Genomic DNA, 19,672 nt, shown 5'->3' with positions numbered 1-19,672 from the left:
GCTCTCTTTAAAATATTTTCCCTACTAAATATCTGGAAAGTCCTTCAAAAATGTAGTCATTTCACCATGAGTTTGATTAACAGAGTACCAAAATAATTTGTTGTACTGCTTTAATACAAAATATAGGAATGATAAGGAGGTAAATTTAATTCAGTAAGAAAATTTGTCCTTCTTGTTATAGACATGCAAGAATAGTAAGGCTCATATAAAACTTTTAATATTTTTGTTCCTGAACCAGTCATATTTTAAAGCTTTGATTTTTTTCCTTTCACCAGAAAGCAGAATTTAATACTTTGGTGTTGATAAAAATCAGACAAATGTTAAAAATTTGTTAAGAAATTGCATATGAGTTTCACAAAAGAAAATCTCTAACAGACCAATTATATAAAACATTTTCATATAAAAGGTGATAGGAGAACTGTGGTTACAGCAGTGGTTCTCTACTGGGAGTGATTCGGGCGATTCTGGAAACATTTTTGGTTGTGACAACTAGAAGCTATTAGTACCTAAGGGGAGAAGACCAATAAACCTTCTCCACATGATACAACATACAGGAAAGATCCACAACAAATTTTCTGCCCCAAAAAGTCAATAGCGCAGGGTTCAAAAACCCCAGTTTACAGTCTTCACTCCCTCATTTTATTTTATCCACATTTAGGAGCTCACCAAGACAGGGGAGGTGTCAATCAGAAACATAAAAAGCTTAGAAAAATTCAATCTAGGTAACTTTACTATGTCTGTTTAGGAAAAAAGTAGTTTTCATCACACACAGAGAGGAAGGAAGATATGGAGAGTACATCAGTAAGATGGAGATATTGGACAATTTTTTATCTCCTCCCAAACTTGCTTCCGCCTTCATGTTCTGTCTTTAATTTTCAGTTCAGATCCACAAATACCCAAATGTAGATGCAAAAACTCATTCCAAAACCTTTTGGAATTATTTCCACAATTACCAACCTTATTCCATTTGGTTCATTAAGAAACTTTTCATAACTAATTCTATGGTGTAGACAGAATATACTTTTTTAATAGCAATGTTTTCAAATGAAGTGGGTTGCAACTAAATTTTTTTTAAATGAACCCAACACATAAAATCAGAGTGCATTCATATGATACATTGTTTTGTAAATTACTATTTTATGTTATCTATCCTTGGTAGCAATGCAAAATACATTACTCAGTATGAGTCACATGCAAAAGTTTCATTGACAGTGGTTGTTTAACCTAATAAGTGGTTTGTGTGTGTGTGTGTGTGTTTTTAAAGGATACTATTGCTGCTCCAACATACTGAGCTGATTCCATGTGGTGATGTGTGTGGGTTGAATGTATCCACCAATGTCATAGATGAAGCATCCCATATTTTGATATCATCTCCTGATGAAGCAAATCTGAGGTTTTCCTGCATGACTGCGCCTACAAATAGTTTAAAACAATATATTTTTAAAACATTTAAGAACAGACATACTCAAAAAAAGGTCAAAATCTAATCTAAAACAAGTGGTTCTAACTCATCCATTTTTGTTCCAAACAGTGCACTCACCAAAGTAGTTGAAGTGATCTTCCTAAAACAAAAGCCAGATCACATTCTCTCAGCTGACCATTCCAATGGCTCCTCACAGTAATGATAATGAAATTGAGCTTCCTTAGCCTGCCTTACACGTCCTGGCCCCCAGGTAACTCTCCTCTTTCTTTTCACTGGCCTTCTCTCTGCCTCATGCAAAGGCAAGGTTATTCTCACCTCAGCGTCTCTTCATTTGCTGCTCCGTGTGCCTAAGATGCTATCCCCAGATTCCCATGGTCCTCTCCTTCTCATCATTCAGGTCTTAACTCAAATGTTTCCTCCTATGAAAGGCCTTTCCTGACCACCCTGGCTAATGCAGCCCCTTCCTTACCTGGTAAGGGACTTACCAGTTTACTCTATATCCCAATACCTGATTTCATTTTTTTCATAGCACTTCCTACTAACTGAATTTTTTTTGTTTGTTTGTTTGTTTTGTTTTTGAGATGGAGTTTCACTCTTGTTGCCCAGGCTGGAGTGCCAGGGCACGATCTCGGCTCACTGCAACCTCCACCTCCCAGGTTCAAGCGATTCTCCTGCCTCAGCCTCCTGCGTAGCTGGGATTACCGGCATGCACCACCACGCCTGGCTAATTTTGTATTTTTTAGTAGAGGCGGGGTTTCTCCATGTTGGTCAGGCTGGTCTCGAACTCCCAACCTCAGGTGATCTGTCCGCCTCAGCCTCCCAAGGTGTTAGGACCACAGGCATGAGCCACCGCGCCCAGCCACTATCTGAAATTTTTATTTGTTTTCATAATAATGTCTGTCTCCCCACACCAGAGTCTTGAAACATTCCTGGCACAAAACAGTTTCTCAACAAATAACTATTAATAAGTAACTTCCTAATTTTTTAAAAAACATATGATAAAGTAGCATTTCTGCAGGTCAGAATCCATTCACACCATTTTCCAAAACCCTAAAATTAGCAATATGGTCAAATGAGATGCCACTAAGTCCCCATACCAATTCTTGGACTACAATACCTTCAATGATTTATTCAGAGTATACAGTTGAAACATGTAATTCTAACAAGGTGATTTCACAAGCCAAGGAAGTCTAGAAAACAGAAGGCAGGGAAGCTGCTCTAGGCAGGCACCTTAAAGAGCAACAGGTAGCAATGAACTGAACGATAGGTGAGAAAAGGGAGGCTCAAAAGTACATGGGAGAAAAGGAAAGCGAGAGTTCACAGAATTATACCTCCCACACCTTCCTAGTATGGAAAGTGCAAGACTACTACACAGCATTAGTGATGTCACAGACAGGTCCCCGAGTCACCAATACAACAGCACACCTACGTCTAGTATAAGCCATTTCAGAGGACAAGTTAAAGACATAATTATAAAAACGTTTCATTCTCGAGACAAAAAGTTAAGGTAATTCACTCATGTGCTTCCTTATGCTCCATTCATCTGACACAGTGCTATGAAAAGCCATTAAAGTCACCTGTCGAAATGTAACACAGTGTTTGGATTTGGAGCCTTAAACATGTGTAACACGTGCCCCGAACGAACTGCTGGAAAAGCGATCTCTAAGCCCTGTAAACACAACTGCAAGCTGTGTCTACCTGCATCTTACACCAGGCCTATTGAGCTGCGGGGTGTAGTGGGTAGATCACCGAGGCCAGGGCTCTGAAAAACTGGGTTCGAAAGACCCGCTCCAACTTAGGAGACATAATTCGCCGAGTGATTTAATGTTTGTTTCCCGCTCTTAAAGCGGGGCGGGGAAGAGGACTATCTGCCCACCTACTCCGGTCTTCTAAGAACTGAGCACATTTAAGGGAGAGACTTTACATCAGTCCCACAAAGAGGGTCCCATCGAAAGCGAGCAGTCAGGACAGAAGGCGGTAACGTCGGCCTGGCTTCAGGGACAGCTGCTACAGGAACCAATTCAACCACACTACTCAGCTGAAATGAAAGTTCTCCAACTTTCAATCACCGAAACTGCACTTTACTTGCAGGACAACCGCTCAACTGAGGCTACCCTGTAAAATGCATCCGAGTACCTGGCAAAAGAGAAGTACTTGAGGTTGACAAAAAAGAAGACAGACTTGTGGAGACGAGGCAAACTTTTCCGGGGCAGCACAGCCACCAGGGCCGCCGCCAACCTACCCTAGTTGACCTGGGCCGCCTCTCGGGGAGGTGTGCGACCCCGGCCCGCGGCTCCCCAGACACTTCCCAGCCCAACGCGCCGCCGCGCCCCTGCCCGGCAACCGCTCCGGGCGCGCGAAGCCCAGGGACCTCCGCCCCGCCCTCTGAGGGGGACGGAGGGGGTCTTAGGATACGTAGGGTGCACGGACGCGGCGGGCGGGGCCCCGCTGACCTCAGGGCCTCCGGAACCTCACCTCTCCGCAGCAACACAACAGGGTGCCGCGGCCCGCTCGGCGCTGGGCTTCCGGCTCCCGCCTGGACTGTTAAACTTCGGCGGCCGGAAGTCCCGCCCCGAGTGACGTCAAGGGGCGAGGCGCTGCGTGCGACTGTGGCTCCTGGCCGGACTGGATTTGGGGTACAGAAGGTCTGGCCAGGGCGGCGCTGGGCATCCGCGGGAGAAGTTATCCCAGTGCCAGGGTGGGAACTGCGGGCCGGGGCGACTCTCTCCACGCCCCAGCGACGGAGCTCCGGCCACTGTCAACTGCTCCTTTGTCATTCACTTGCTGACTGTCTACTGTGTGCTAGCACTGTGCTAGACTCTTGGGTGTACAGTGATGATTTAGCCTGGGGATACAAGAGTACAGTGAATTCTCGTGGTCCTTGGCCTCGTGGAGCTTACAATCCACTATAGGAAGCTGACGTTATTAGATACTTAAATGGAAAGTGAAACTATGATAATGAAAGATATAAGATGCACCAAGACCCATAATAAGGGAAACTATTGTGGATGTGGATATAGGATTGTGGATGTGGAAAGGATTCCTACATGCAATTTACAAGCCAGGAAACGCGCTCAGGCTGAGAAATAACCCGAAGAGTAGGCGTCTGCACTAACCTACTTCAAAACCCATGGTCTTTTTTTCATCATGCTGCGAGCTCGGTCAGGAACATCAAACATCATCTGGTTGGGAATTCTTTTGAAGGGGATGCTTCAAGGTGGAAAAGAAAGTTACTGAGCCGAGTTTTCAAGTGCCCCTTCCAAAGGGCCTTTTGTAGCTCTACTGACAATTTTTGCTGAGAATATTTATCATAAATATGGAGCATTTCTTCTGCAAAAAGTGTTATTCTTTCATCACAACTACATGGGGTGTGTTTCTGAACTAGGTACATAAGCCCCAGTTATCTGCATTCATATTGCAGATTATTGGAAAATTCTAATAAGTGCATTTTTTTCAGAGCAGAAATTGAAATCGTAGCCAAGTTATTGAGGTTCATGGGGGAGTGGAAAAAGGAGAAAGATAGCAAGCAGCAACTACCTTAATTGTACAGTCTGCAGTTCTTGAGGCTATGAAATCCAATTTGGGCAGGGAGGAGGCCCAGAAAGTTGGGAACTAAGAAAGCAGAGTAAGGGAGTGGGGTCAGGGAGAATGGGAGCAAATGGAGAAAAGAAAGCTTCAAACAAAAAGGACAATTAATTAAATCTCTGAAAATTGAAGCCAGCAGGAAAATTGAGACGACTATATGAAAATATATATAATAATACGTGTAATATAATATATACATATATAATACTAGCTATACATATAAAAATAAATATTGAACACTTTACTAAGCACTGTATTTGTGTGTCTAGACGTAATGTGTATGTATGCTATATATATATAATTTCATCTTTCTGAAAACACATGAAGTATGTGCCATTATTTGTCTCCGCTTTACATATGAGGAAATAGAGGTTAAGTAACTTGCCCAAGGTCACAAGTTTAATAAATGGTATATTCAGAAGTTAAACTTGGGACCATAGGACTGCAAAGACTGTCCCAAACCATTATGCTATACGGTCAAGAGCCATAATACAGTATAAAGGGCCAAATGGAAACCACTCCTCTGTCCCCACTGATGCTACGGCCTCATCAAATCTTACTAGCCTTGGAACAGTCCTGTCATTTTTGTCCCTGCCTCTGTGCCTATGTACATATTGTATGCTCAGTTCTGTATAATAGTTTAAAGAACAATAGATGCCAAATGTTGGAAGCCTTGCTAATATATGAATTATATAAACATATACAGATTTCCAAAAGTAGCCATCACGACAAAGAATATTTCTAGAGACAGAGAAATATTTCATAATGATAAAATGGTAAATAAAACCACAAGCCATTATCAATTTTAAGTGTATATGTGAACATAAGAGAATTTTGAAGCATATGAAGAACAAGTACCAAAGCTAAAAGGGGAAAAAGGCATACCCATAGTCATTGTTGGAGACACTGACAGAATTTTCTCAGTAATTCATAGAACATCCCGATGATTAAAAAAATTCAGAAAAGATGTAGAAGATCTGTACACTACCAACTATTTTAACTGACATTTGTAGAATACTAGAGCCAACTACTTCAGGATAAACATTCTTTTCAAATACACGTGAAGATGGAGTATATATTGGGCTATAAAGTAAGTCAGTAGATGTTTAACAGAATAAATCTTACAGAGTATGCTCTCTGATCACAACAGTATTAAATATAAACTAAAAAACAATAACTCACCTAGAGAAGCCCCAAACGTGAAATAAAACAACCTTACTTCTAATAGCCCATAGGTGAAGGAAAAAATCAAATCACAAATATTAATAATGATAGAAAATATTTGAACTGAGTGATAAGTAAAATGCAACAATAAAAACTCATGGAAACAGCTAAATCAGTGCTTATATTATGAAATCAGTGTTTATATTATGAAAAAAAGTCCAAAATCAATGATCTATGCTGTCTGTTAAGAAACTTAGAGAGCAAATTAAACACCAAGTAAAGATTAGAGTACAGAACAATGAAATTGAAAAAAGATGAACAATAGAGAAAAATCAATGAAACCAAAAGCTGGTTTTTGAAGTGATTAATAAAATTGAGAAATCTCTAGCTAGACTTATCAATAAGGAAGAGAAAACACAAATTACCAATATCGAGATTGAAAGAGAAGCCATCAATACAAATCCAAAAGATATTTACAAAAATAAGGGAATAGGATAAACAACTACATGTTAATAAATTTGGTCACAACTAAAACAATTGAATACCTTGAAAGACAAATATTAAAACTGACACAAGAAGAAATAGATAATATGATAGCCCTATATGTACCATAAAAATTGAATCCAAAATTAAGAAAGCCATCTCACAAAGGAACCTCAGGATCAGATGGCTTTACGGTTGAATTCTATCAAACACATGAAGAAATAATACAACATTTTGGGAAAACAGAAAAGAAGAGAATATTTGCTAAACCAATTTTTTAGAGGCAATATTACTCTGATACTAAACCAGAAAGACATTACAAGAAATAACCATAACTCATATCCCTTATGCATGGAGACAAAATTATATAGGTGCACATATATATGCAAAATAAATCCAGTAATTTATAAAAAAGATTATGATCAAGTGAGATTTATTGGAGAAATCCAAGATTGGTTTAACACTCAAAAATCAGTTAACATAATTCACCATATTAACAAAATGAGGGAGAAAGCCCATATAATTATATCAATAGATGAAGCAAAAACATTTTTCTAAAATTTAACATCTACCCATGATTTAAAATGCTCGACAAACTGAAAAAAATGAAGGAAGGAAACATCCTAAACTGGTTCAAGGGCCTCTACAAAAAGCCTGCAGAGAGCACCTTAATTAATGATGAAAGACTGAATGTCTTCTCCTAAGATTAACACAAGAATACCCAGTCTTACTAGTACTCCTAGTCAACATTCTTCTGGAGGCCCTAGGCAGTGCAATAAGACAAGAAGATGAAAAGAAAGAGAAGAAGAAATAGGAAGAGGAGAAAGGAAGAGGAGAAGGGAGAGAAGAAGAAAACAACAAGTATACATAATGGAAGGGAAGAAGTAAAACTCTCTTTATTGCAGACAGCATGATTGTGTACTGTAAAATCATAAGGAATCCAGAAAAAAACTCCTAGAGCTATTTGAACTCAGCAAGGCCTATGCAAGGTCAATATACAAAAATAGAATTCTACATACTAGCAATAAACAATCAGAAAAATAAAAATTACAATTTCATTTCCAACAACATCCAAAAGTATGAACTATTTACACATAAATGTACTAAACTATATTCAATAATTGTACATTGAAAGCTACACAACATTACTGAGGGAAGTTAAAGACCTAAATAATGAAGAGCTGTATCATGTTCATGAGATAGAAGACTCAATATTATTAACATATCAGGTTTAAATAATGCAATTTGTTGTTTGTATATTATGCACCAATAACTTTATTTTTAAAAAGATCTCAGGAGCAAAGAGTTCCTAATTATTAAGAAATAAAGTGATGTTCTTCACTTGTAAGAGAAAAACAAAGTCTTAAAAAGACACAACAAAACAAAAATTTTCAAATTTAATAACACTGGCTTGAAAGGCCTTAAATATTCTCAAAAAAAAAGTTACTAAACAAGTTTCAAATATCAGAATGGCTTTTTCACAATGGGTTTCCTGCCAGAACACAGGTGTTGTGAAAACCACTCCTAAAGGCTAAAATGGGAAGGCAAAAGACTCATATCAACATCATCGTCATTGGACACATAGATTTGGGCAAGTCCACCACCACTGATCATCTGATCAACAAATGTGGTAGCATCAACAAAAGAACCATCGAAAAATCTGAGAAGGAAGCTGCTGAGATGGAAAAGGGCTCTTTCCCATGCCCGGGTCTTGAATAAACTGAAAGCAGAGACTGAACTTCGTATCACCATTGATATCTCCCCATGGAAATTTGATGTCTCAGGACACACAGATTTTTATCATAAACATGAATCCAGGCACATCTCCAACTGACTTTCCTGTTCTGATTGTTGCTGCTGACATTGGTGAATCTGAAGGTGGCATCTCCAAGAATGGGCAGACCCATGAGCATGGTGTTCTTGCTTGTACACTGGGTATGAAGCAACCAATTGTTGGTGTTAACAAAATGAATTCCACTGAGCCACCCTATGGCCAGAAGAGAAAATTGCGAAAAACGACAGCACTTATATTAAGCAAATTGGCTACAACATGGACACAGTAACATTGGTGCCAATTTCTGGTTGAAATAGTGACAACACGCTCGAGCCACATGCTAACATGCATTGGTTCATGGGATGGAAATTCACCTATAAAGATGGCAATGCCAGTGGAACCATGCTGCTTGACACTCTGCACTGCATCCTACCACCAACTCATCCAACTAATAAGCCCTTGGGTCTACCTCTCCAGTATGTCTGCAAAACTGATGGTAGTGGTACCGTGCTTGTGGGCCGAGTGGAGACTGGTGTTCTCAAACCCAATATGGTGGTCACCCTTGCTCCAGTCAATATTGTAACTGAAGTAAAGTCTGTTGAAATGCTTCATGGGCCAGGCGTGGTGACTCATGCCTGCAATCCCAGCACTTGGGAGGCCGAGGAGGGCAGATCACATAAGGCCAGGAGTTTGAGACCAGCCTGGCCAACATGGTGAAACCCTGACTCTACTAAAAATACAAAAATTAGCCAGACATAGTGATGCATGCCTGTAATCCCAGCTACTTGGGAGGCTGGAGTGGGAGGATCGCTTGAGCCCGGGAAGCAGAGTTTGCAGTGAGCCAAGATTGCACCACTGCACTCCAGCCTGGGTGACAGAGTGAGACTCCATCTCAAAAAAAGAAAAAAAGAAATGTACCATGAAGCTTTGAGTGAAGCTCTTCCTGGGGACAATGTGGGCTTCAATGTCAAGAATGTGTCTGTCAAAGATGTTTGTTGTGGCAAAGTTGCTAGTGACAGCAAAAATGACCCACCAATGGAAGCTGGCTTCATTGCTCAGGTGATTATCCTGAGCTACCCAGGCCATATTGGTGCTGACCATGCCCCTCTAATGAATTGTCACACAGTTCACATTGCTTGCAAGTTTGCTGAGCTGAAGGAAAAGATCGATTGCTGTTATGGTAATACGCTGGAAGACAGCCCTAAATTCTTGAAGTCTGATGATGTTGCCATTGTTGGTATGGTTCCTGGCAAACCCATGTGTGTTGAGAATTTCTTGGACTATCCTCCTCTGGGTCGTTTTGCTGTTTGTGATATGAGACAGACATTTGCTGTGGATGTCATCAAAACAGTGGACCAGAAGGCTGCTGGAGCTGGCAAGGTTATCAAGTTTGCCCAGAAACCTCAGAAGGCTAAATGAATATTATCCCTAAGACCTGCCACTCCAGTCTTAATCAGTGGTGGAAGAACAGTGTCAGAACTGTTTGATTCAATTGGCCATTTAAGGTTAATAGTAGAAGAGTGGTTAATGATAACAATGCATTGCAAAACCTTCAGAAGGAAAGGAGAATGTTTTGTGGACCATGTTTGGGTTTGTGTGTGTTTTTTTTTGTTGTTGTTGTTTCTTCTATTTTTGTGCGTGTGGCAGTTTTAAGACATTAGTTTTTAAAATCAGTACTTTTTAATGAAAACAACTTGACTAAAAAGCTGTCACAGAATTTTAAGACCCATTAAAACAAAGTTTAATGAGGAAAAAAAAGAATAAGAATGACTTCCATTCTTCACAGTAACACTAGAATTTACAAGACAGTAGAACAATACTTCTATATTTCTGAGCAAAAATGATTACTACTCTAAAATTATCTAGCTGTCTTATCATTCAAGTGTCAAGAAGGAATAAAAACATTTTCAGACATGTAAAGCCTCAACAAATTTTCCTTATGTGTACCTTATCAAGGAGCTACTTGAGTCCAGGAGCGGTGGCTCATACCTGTACTCCCCACCACTCAGGAGGCTGAGGTGGGAGAACTGCTGGAGCCCAGGAGTTTGAGACCAGCCTGGACAACATGGTGAGACCACATCTCTAATGAAAAGAAGCAAAGAAGCTGCCTGAGGAACTGATACACTGAAACAAAGGAGTGAACCAAAACAGAGGAAGACAGGACATACAGTCTCAGAAAGGTGAAGAAAAATCCCAGGATGACAGGTGAGCACTGGGCCCAAAGAGCAACCAGGGCAAGTAGCAGGTCGAAAGATTCTAGTAGTGCTATTATCAGGAAGAGTCACACACACACACACCCCTCACGTGTCTAATTGTATTAGAAGAGGTTACAGGACTGGGAAACAGTAGACCAGAAGCTTAATTCATGACTAGACACAGAAAACTAGAAAACCAACCAATTAACCAAATGACAATAAATAAAGAAAGAAAGAAATAAAACCACCACTAGGGAAACAAAAATTGTGCAAGAAAGGAAAAGTCGTAATAACAACCATAATATACCACATAACCTGGTGTGAATACTATTTACATAGCCATTAAAATGTGAACCTGCAATGTTAATTTAACAAAAATTATGACACAGCTATAATGGGTTGGTAGGGATATGGGCAGTGTATATATGTGTGTAGTTCAGGTGGAGGAGGGTGCAGAGAGAAGTGATTCTTCATCTTCTATGATGGAAAGTCAATAGGTAAAACCTAAAATTGAAAAAAAAATTACAAATTAAGTTATTAGAGAGATGGAGATGAATACCAAAAGTTGTCAAAGAGAAATACGTAAAACTACAGGGCTTTAAAACATAAAGTTGTTTTTTTAAAAAAGCAATCCCTTGTTCCTACTTGTCACCAACCACTTACCACTCCCCTAGACATCAGTTTTACCTTCGCTGTGTCCTGTTGTTTGTCGATATTGTTCTGTCAACACACATTTGTGGACCAGCTCCTGACACACTGTGCTGATTATTGAGGTGACCAAGATGAACAGCATCCCTAACTTGGAGAAGCTCAGATTATACCAAGGTAACAAATACTAGTGATACAAAGTTGCCAGTGCTATATTAATCAGAGGCTGGGAAGTGATGATGGAGGAAGAAATTAGTTCTAGGGTTGGCTTCAAAAGGAAGCAAGATGATACACTCAAAACATCAAGGTTTTTAGGTACTGTTAGAGGTCCTATTATGAGAACATCTGCATCCCTTTCCCCTCCCGCTCTTTCCCACAACCTCTGCTACCCATTGCTTAGGGAGCCTGCTGTCCTACATAGTTCTTCCTTGCATATTCTTCCCTTGAATGTTCCCATGGCTCCCTCTGGCATTTCGTTCAGGTTTGTGCTCAAATAGCACCTCTTGAAAGATGCTTTTCCATGGATGCCCTTATCTAAAATATCCCTCACACCCCATCACACTTTGTCTCCTTGCCCTATCCTAATGTATTTGTCTTCAAAGCACATATCAACGGGTCATTATGCATTGCTTTACTTGTGTGGGTTTGTTTAGTTTCTTCACTGGAATGAAGGTGCCACAAGAACAGGAATTTTGTCCTGTTTGGTTGCCACTAGAACAGGAATTTTGTCCTGTTTGGTTGCCACTATCCCTGTGCTTAGAACAGTGCCTGGCATGTAGTAGGTACTCAACATCTATTAACTAAATGAGTAAATGGATGAAGAATGAATGCCTCCAGTCCAAATCTCTCACCTGAATGCAGACCACATACTCAACTGCCACTATCTTCTCTCTGCCAAGCCATTTCCTGTTCCATAACCTCTCATAGCCTCCCAAGGGCTCAAGCCAGACATTTGTGAGTCAATTCTGACTTTTCCCCCTTCCTTCCTTCTCACAAACATCCAAATAGGCAATCACTAAACCCAGTCCATTTTATTGTTGAGTTCTTCCAAATCTGTCTGCTGCTCAGCACCCCTACTGCTCTTACCTTGATTTAGGTTATCCTCATGACCAAATAGTTGAACCAGCCTCTTCTTAACCTTATTACCAGTCTCCAGTCTTTCATCCCTCCAGCTCTCCTCCAAACTCCTACCATAATGATCTCCGTAAAATGCAAATCTGATCTCATGACCACTGTTCTTAAAACATATGCCCTCAGAATAAAGTTCGAACTCCTTTGCATGGCCCCCCTAGGCCCTTTGCCACTACCTGGTGCTGACTCCTGTAAATCTTCTCTGACCGCCTGGCCAGTCACACTCACCACACACACCATGTACCACCCTGCTTAGCTTTGGCCCTTGCTACTCCCTCTGCTTAGAACATCTCCTCCTGTCTCTTAGCAATTGGACCAGATAGCAAGGGCTCTGGGGAAATTTCCTTCCCTGATGGATGCTGCCAGGGCATCCTGTGCCCACCCCTGTACACTGTAAACCATGTGTCTACTCGATGGCTTCCTGCACTGAACTCTAAGCTCCAGAAACGTAGTGCCTGCCTGTGAAAAATTAGTATTTGTGTCCCCAGTTCCTAGCATGATGCCTGACACAAAGGAGATACTTAATGAATGTCTGATGAATGAATGAATGGAGGCATGAATCTGTTTTTAGAATTTAGCAGTAAAGTAGAAAATGGATTGCCAGTGGGGAGTCTGAAAGCACACGGACTAGTTAAGAGGTAATTGACATATTCTAGACAAGATGAAGAGGGCCTGGACTCAGGCAGAGGCAATGGGAATGGAAATGAGGAAGCAGAATCAAGACACTTTTGTTAAAAAAAAAAAAAAAAAAAAAAAGATATTTTATGAGCAAATGCAATTGATTGAGTACTGTGTATTTTCTGAAGAATGGCTCCAGTGTTTTAAATTTAGACAAAGGGCCGGAAAGCCAGTCGTACCCATGAGAAGCAATCAATCAACAAACTTCATCAAAGTGAGAAGAGGTGATTGAAGTAGACAAAGAGGTTAGGGAAGCACATAGAGTTTCTGATACAGAAATAAAAGAGAGTGTTTTAACTGCTGAAGAATCAAGAGACTGACAAGGAGAGTGAAGATTTTAGTGCCGAGGATGTAATAACTGGAAAAGTTTGCTTCAACCCTTAATATAGTAATAAAATTTGTAGACAGCCTACAATATTACACTGACTGGGAAGTTATACATTATACAGACTGCCTTCCATTTTGATGAGACATATATAAAAGTAAGCAGGCCAGTTTCTGGGATTTATTGGGGAGAAATAACTAACTTCCCGGGCATGTCACAGGATCAGTGTAGCCTCATCCCATTTACATTTGACATCTCTAGAGCCATAACGTGATAGGGATGCTTAAGGGATCTCTGAAATGTGGAAAGATTCTATTATGACATCTATGCTCTTAGTCAAAGTGTGGGGAAGGGAAAGAAACAGCTGTTTCTTAGGAACCTACTACTGCGTAAGGCTTTGTGATTTTACATCCGTCTTCCACCTTCACATAGCTGACTTCAGGAAATTCTTTATAAGAATTGTTTGCTTCAAAGACAATGAAAACTTGTAAATACAGGTTTTTTTCTAAATAGGTAATGAATACATGTTGCAAAACATTTAATCAATACAAAAAAGTAGAGTTAAAAATAAATCTTCTCCAGCCCCTGATGGTGAACCACAATTTCCTCTCTCTAGAACGATAACTAAAAACAATTTCTTGTGCATCTTCCAAGAATATTCTATGCATAAGTACAATTTACATAATTCATTCAAAATTCATTTAATATACACTGAACACCAACATTAACTCACTACACATCTATTCCATGCTTTATTTTTTTTTTAACTTAATAATATCTAGCAGAAAGCTCCCCATCTTAGGGCAGACTGGTCTCATTCTTTTTTCAGTCCACATAATATTCTATTGTCTGAATGTATCATATTTTATTTAGCAAAGACTGTATTGGTGAATATTAAAGATGTTTTTCAGATATTCTTTTTACATACATAATTTCTTATGCATGCAGGTAGAACTGTATATGCTAACAAGGTTCAAAAGGAATATAATGTGAACAACATATGTAAGTTTCAATGTTCTAGCAGCCACATTTTTAAAAGTAAAAGAAATAAGTAAAATTAATCTTAATAGTATATTATATTTAATTCATTATATCCAAAATATGTCATTTCCAACATGTAATCAATTAAAAAATGAAATATTTTACATTATTTTACTTATTCTAAGGCTTTAAAATTCAGTGTGTGTTTTACACTTAAATTACATGTCATTTCAGATACGCCACATTTCAAGTGCTCAGTAACCAAATATGGTCACTGGCTGCTATACCAGAGAGCACAGGCGTATACATTCCCAGATGGGAAATTGCTCAGAGGAGTAGTATATGGTTAAATTATTATTTTAAAAATTGCTGTTGTCAAATTGCTTTTCAGAAAAAGTTGTACCAATTTACACTTCCCTTAATAATATGCTTACTTCCCCTATCATTTAGGAGTTAGGTGAAAATAGTCTATTATTGAGTTTTACTTTGCATTTATGTTATATTTATGTTATATTACAAGTAAGATTGAGCATCTTTTTTTTTTTTTTTTTTTTTCCTTTGAGACAGAGTCTCTCTCTGTCACCCAGGCTGGAGGGCAGTGATGTTATCTTGGCTCACTGCAAGCTCTGCCTCCCGGGTTCACGCCATTCTCCTGCCTCAGCCTCCCTAGTAGCTGGGACTACAGGCGCCCGCCACCATGCCTGGCTATTATTTTTGTACTTTTAGTATAGACGGGGTTTCACCATGTTAGCCAGGATGGTCTCGATCTCCTGACCTCGTGATCCACCCGCCTTGGCCTCCCAAAGTGTTGGGATTACAGGTGTGAGCCACTGCGCCTAGCCCGAAGTTGAGCATCTTTTTATATGTTTATAAGCTATTTGTATTTCACCTTCTATGGAGTATTTTTATGTCTTCTGTCCATGTTTTCAATAAATTGGTCCTTTTCTTCATCGATATATGAGAGAATGAAAGTAATTTATCTGTCATAAATGCTACAAAAATGTTTTCCAGTTTACCCTCTTATGGCTTTGGTTATGCATTATTTTGTCATGCAAAAATGTTTACATTTTATGCAGTCAAAATAGCAATCTTTTATGGCTTCTAGGTCTTGTCACGTTTATAGAGGACTTCCTCTCTCTAAGATCATTAGAAAGTCTTTTGCATGACTTTCTTCTGATCCTCATAATAAAGTTATAAAGCTGATGTCATTATTTTTCATTTTACAGATGAAAGAGTAGATTCTTAGAGATATTAAATAAGCTGCCTAAAGGGACCCAGCTAATAAACAGTAGAGCTAGGATTCAAATACATTTTGTCAAATTCTAAAGATTGTGTGCTCTTTTGGCTACTCTATAATCAATGTAACCTATGTTAGGTATCTTATTATTGTCCACTTTTTAAAATTCCTTCTATTATATTAAATATATCATTGCTATTAATAACTAAAACGTTGCATTAATACTGACACCATATTCCCACAAAACCCTATGTAATCGAAATGAGGAGTTTGGGCATTCCTGTGGCAGGAGGGTGACGGGTTTATCTTGGGTAGAAGAAGCCAAGGATATGGAACAGGATTGCAGCAATCAGGGAAGCCTAAATGGGCTTGAGGACATTCACTCAGTGTCTTAAAAGAAAGGTAGAAATTGGACATGGAGAGAAAACAAAAAAATAAAAAACTGTATTAGTCTGTTTTCACATTGCTGATAAATACATAACTGAAACTGGGAACAAAAACAGGTTTAATTGGACTTACAGTTTTGCATGGCTGAGGAGGCCTCAGAATCATGGCAGGAGGAGAAAGGCACTTCTTACATGGCAGTGGCAAGAGAAAATAAGAAAGAAGTGAAAGTGGAAACCCCTGATAAACCCTTCAGATCTTGTGATATGTATTCAGTATCACGAGAATAGCTCAAGAAAGACCGGCCCCTATGATTCAATTACCTCCCCCTGGGTCCCTCCCACAACATGTGAGAATTCTAGGAGATACAATTCAAGTTAAGATTTGAGTGGGGACACAACCAAATCATATCATTCCACCCTGACCCTTTCCAGATCTCATGTCCTCACATTTCAAAACCAATCATGCCTTCCCAACAGTCCCCCAAAGTCTTAACTCAATTCAGCATTAACCCAAAAGTCCATGGTCCACAGTTTCATCTGAGACAAGGCAAGTACCTTCTGCCTATGAGCCTGTAAAATAAAAAGCAAACTAGTTACTTCCTAGATACAATGGGGGTCCTGGTATTGGGTAAATACAGCCATTCCAAATGGGAGAAATTGGCCAAAACAAAGGGGTTACAGGACCCATGCAAGTCCGAAATCCAGCAGGGCAACCAAATTTTAAAGCTCCAAAATGATCTCTTTTGACTCCAGGTCTCACATCCAGGTCATACTAATGCACGAGGTGGGCTCCCAGGGTCTTGGGCAGCTCCGCCCCTGTGGCTTTGCAGGGTACAGCCTCCTCCCTCCCAGTTGCTTTCACAGGCTGGCATTGAGTGTCTGTGGCTTATCCAGGTGCACAGTGCAAGCTGTCAATGGATCTACCATTCTGAGGTCTGGAGGATGATGGCCCTCTTCTCACAGCTCCACTAAGCAGTGCCCCAGTAGGGACTCTGCATGGGAGGTCCAACCTCACATTTCCCTTCCACACTGCCCTAGCAGAGGTTCTCCATGAAGGCCCCACCCTTGCAGCAAACTTTTGCCGGGTCATCGAGGTGTTTCCTTACATCTTTTGAAATCTAGGTGGAGGTTCCCAAACCTCAATTCTTGACTTCTGTGCACCCACAGGTTCAACACCATGTGAAAACTGCCAAGGCTTGGGGCTTTCACCCTCTAAAGCCACAGCCTGAGCTATATGTTGGCCCCTTTCAGTCATGGCTGGAATAGCTGGGACACAGGGCACCAAGTCCCTAGGCTGCATACAGCACAGTGACCCTGGACCCAGCCTATGAAACCACTTTTTCCTTCTGGGCCTCTGGGCCTGTGATGGTAGGGCCTGCTGTGAAGGTTTCTGACATGGCCTGGAGACATCTTCCCAAAGATCTTGGAGATTAACATTAGGGTCCTTGCTACTTATGCAAATTTCTGCAGCTGGCTTGAATTTCTTCCCAGAAAATGGGTTTTTCCTTTCTATTGCATTGCAAATTTTCCAAACTTTTATGCTCTGCTTCCCTTATAAAACTGAATGCCTTTAACAGAGCCCAAGTCACTTATTGAATGCTTTGCTGCTTAGAAATTTCTTCCACCAGATACCCTAAATCATCTTTCTCAAGTTCAAAGTTCTGCAGATCTCTAGGGAGGACAGGGGCAAAATGCTGCCAGTCTCTTTGCTGAAACATAACAAGAGTTACCTTTACTCCAGTTCCCAAAAAGTTCTTCATCTCCATCTAAGACCACCTGAGCCTAGACTTTATTGTCCATATTGCTATCAGCATTTTGGGCAAAGCCATTCAACAAGTCTCTAGGAAGTTCCAAACTTTCGCACATTTTCCTGTCTTCTTCTGAGCCCTCCAAAGAGATCCAACCTCTGCTGTTACCCAGTTCCAAAGTCGCTTCCACATGTTTGAGTATCTTTTCAGTAACGCCCCACTCTACTGGTACCAATTTATTGTATTAATCTGTTTTCATGCTGCTTATAAAGAGATACCCGAGACTGGGAAGAAAAAGAGGTTTAATTGGATTTACAGTTCTACATGGCTGGGGAGGCCTCAGAATCAGGACAGGAGGAGAAAGGCACTTCTTACATGGCGGTAGTAAGAGAAAATGAGAAAGAAGCAAAAGCAGAAACCCCTGATAAACCCATCAGATCTCATGAGACTTGTTCACTATCACAAGAATAGCACGGGAAAGACTGGCCCTCATGACTCAATTACCTCCCCACTCAGTCCCTCCCCCAACACGTGGGAATTCTGAGAGTTACAATTCAAGTTGAGATTTGTATGGGGACACAGCCAAACCCTATCAAAAACCATAGAGAATGAACAGAAAACATTCAAGAGTTCAGTTTATTGGGATGAAAGGGAGGACAAGTAATAAGTTTCAGTAAGACTGGAAAGAACCTAGACTTCCAGACCAAGGGGTTTAGACATTTTTACGTGAGTACCCCGAAGTTACTGACAAGTTTTGAAAAAGATAGTGACATGATTGGAATTACACTTCATGAAGATTAGTCTGGCTGGACTATGCAAGAGCTCCTGGAAAGAAAGGGAGGGAACAAGAGAAAGGCAGGAAAATGGAGCAGATCATTAGGGCCCTAAAGAGGAAAAACAATCCATTTCCTTATAGCATGACATGATTGTGTTTCATTATTGTCATTTACTTTTTACACCAAACTTTATTACAAACAACAACTTGGATTGTTTTCAAAACTTAAATTTGTCTAAAAATATGAACTTTTACCCTTTCAAGCTGAGGCAAATTGAAAAGAGAATCTTCCAAAATGTCTTGTTCAGTAACATCCTTGCTAGGATAGATGTACAGCCTCCCAAAGTGAATATCTTGGCAAGTCCCCTGTTTTTACTTTATTCTTTTATTCTTTTAAAAAATGAGTCACTTGATAATCTTATCTGATACCAAAAACAAAGTTAAATTATCATAAGGGAGAAGAAGTTCTACCTTTCTTATGTGTGGCTTTTAGGAAATGCATACATCTTAATACATATGCTTAGTTACTTTAGGGGTACACCAGCAGCCCAGTATCTGGAGAGCTTAGGGTCTATGAATGCTGCAGCTTCCCCTGCCAAACAGATAAAAGCTTAGGTTCAGTTCCCCTTCTGGGAGTAGGGGTACATGGGTCCCTGATCCCAGCTAGCTTGGTATCCAGGTATCCTAGGATAAATACCCAGGGTCATTTGTGGGCAATCCTGCTCCTTGTGTCAGTATTTTTGTCCTCTGCTCAACCTCTAAATGTCTGTATTGCCTGTGGTTCTGCCCTCAGCCCTCTGGATTTTCATGCTACACCTTTTTTTTTTTTTTTTCTGTGAACAAAAACATCAAAACCCATGGCTTTAATAACTGTTTCCACTCTATTGATTCTAAATCAGACATCCCACAGGCACCTTAAGCCTAAAGAAGCTACTGTAAACTCACTGCATTTGATATCTGTTATTAATGATAATCTGTTCCTCCCACTAATGCATTTTTTACCTCAACCATCTATCCCATCACTCATTCAAAAGACCAAACCAGAATCCCAAGAATTATTTTTAGAGTCCTCCTCTAGTATTTTCTCTCTCCCTCCACATTCCATCAATGACTACATCACATAGATTTTACTTTTTAAG

The 19,672-nt window shown here is 40.0% G+C and overlaps 1 protein-coding gene and 1 pseudogene across 7 annotated transcripts in view; one reads left to right on the top strand and one right to left on the bottom strand.

Annotated features, from left to right (window-relative positions):
• The window catches only part of NEDD1 (NEDD1 gamma-tubulin ring complex targeting factor), a 45,884-nt gene extending 41,942 nt beyond the window's left edge, over positions 1 to 3,942 (bottom strand). For 3 of the 7 annotated variants that reach the window (XR_012419765.1, XM_074005928.1, XM_005571927.5), the window contains exons 1-2: positions 3,899 to 3,942; positions 1,270 to 1,413 (exon numbers count right to left, since the gene is read on the bottom strand). Coding sequence is in view for 4 of the 7 variants with exons in the window: in XM_005571927.5 (XP_005571984.1) it covers positions 1,270 to 1,405 (136 nt within the window). In the remaining 3 variants the exon portion in view is untranslated. Of the gene's footprint in view, positions 1 to 1,269; positions 1,414 to 3,559 lie in introns of all 7 variants that reach the window. The other 4 variants (XM_005571928.5, XM_005571925.5, XM_045365752.3 and 1 more) reach the window with 4 other exon arrangements.
• Positions 3,943 to 8,067: 4,125 nt separating this feature from the next.
• LOC102120726 (elongation factor 1-alpha 1-like) lies at positions 8,068 to 9,848 on the top strand (annotated as a pseudogene).
• The last annotated feature ends 9,824 nt before the right edge of the window (positions 9,849 to 19,672 follow it).

This window comes from Macaca fascicularis, chromosome 11 (assembly GCF_037993035.2).
Source record: "Macaca fascicularis isolate 582-1 chromosome 11, T2T-MFA8v1.1".
NCBI classification, from domain to species: Eukaryota; Metazoa; Chordata; class Mammalia; order Primates; family Cercopithecidae; genus Macaca; species Macaca fascicularis.
Note: the sequence above shows the minus strand (reverse complement) of the source record. Positions and strands in the feature narration are given on the sequence as shown.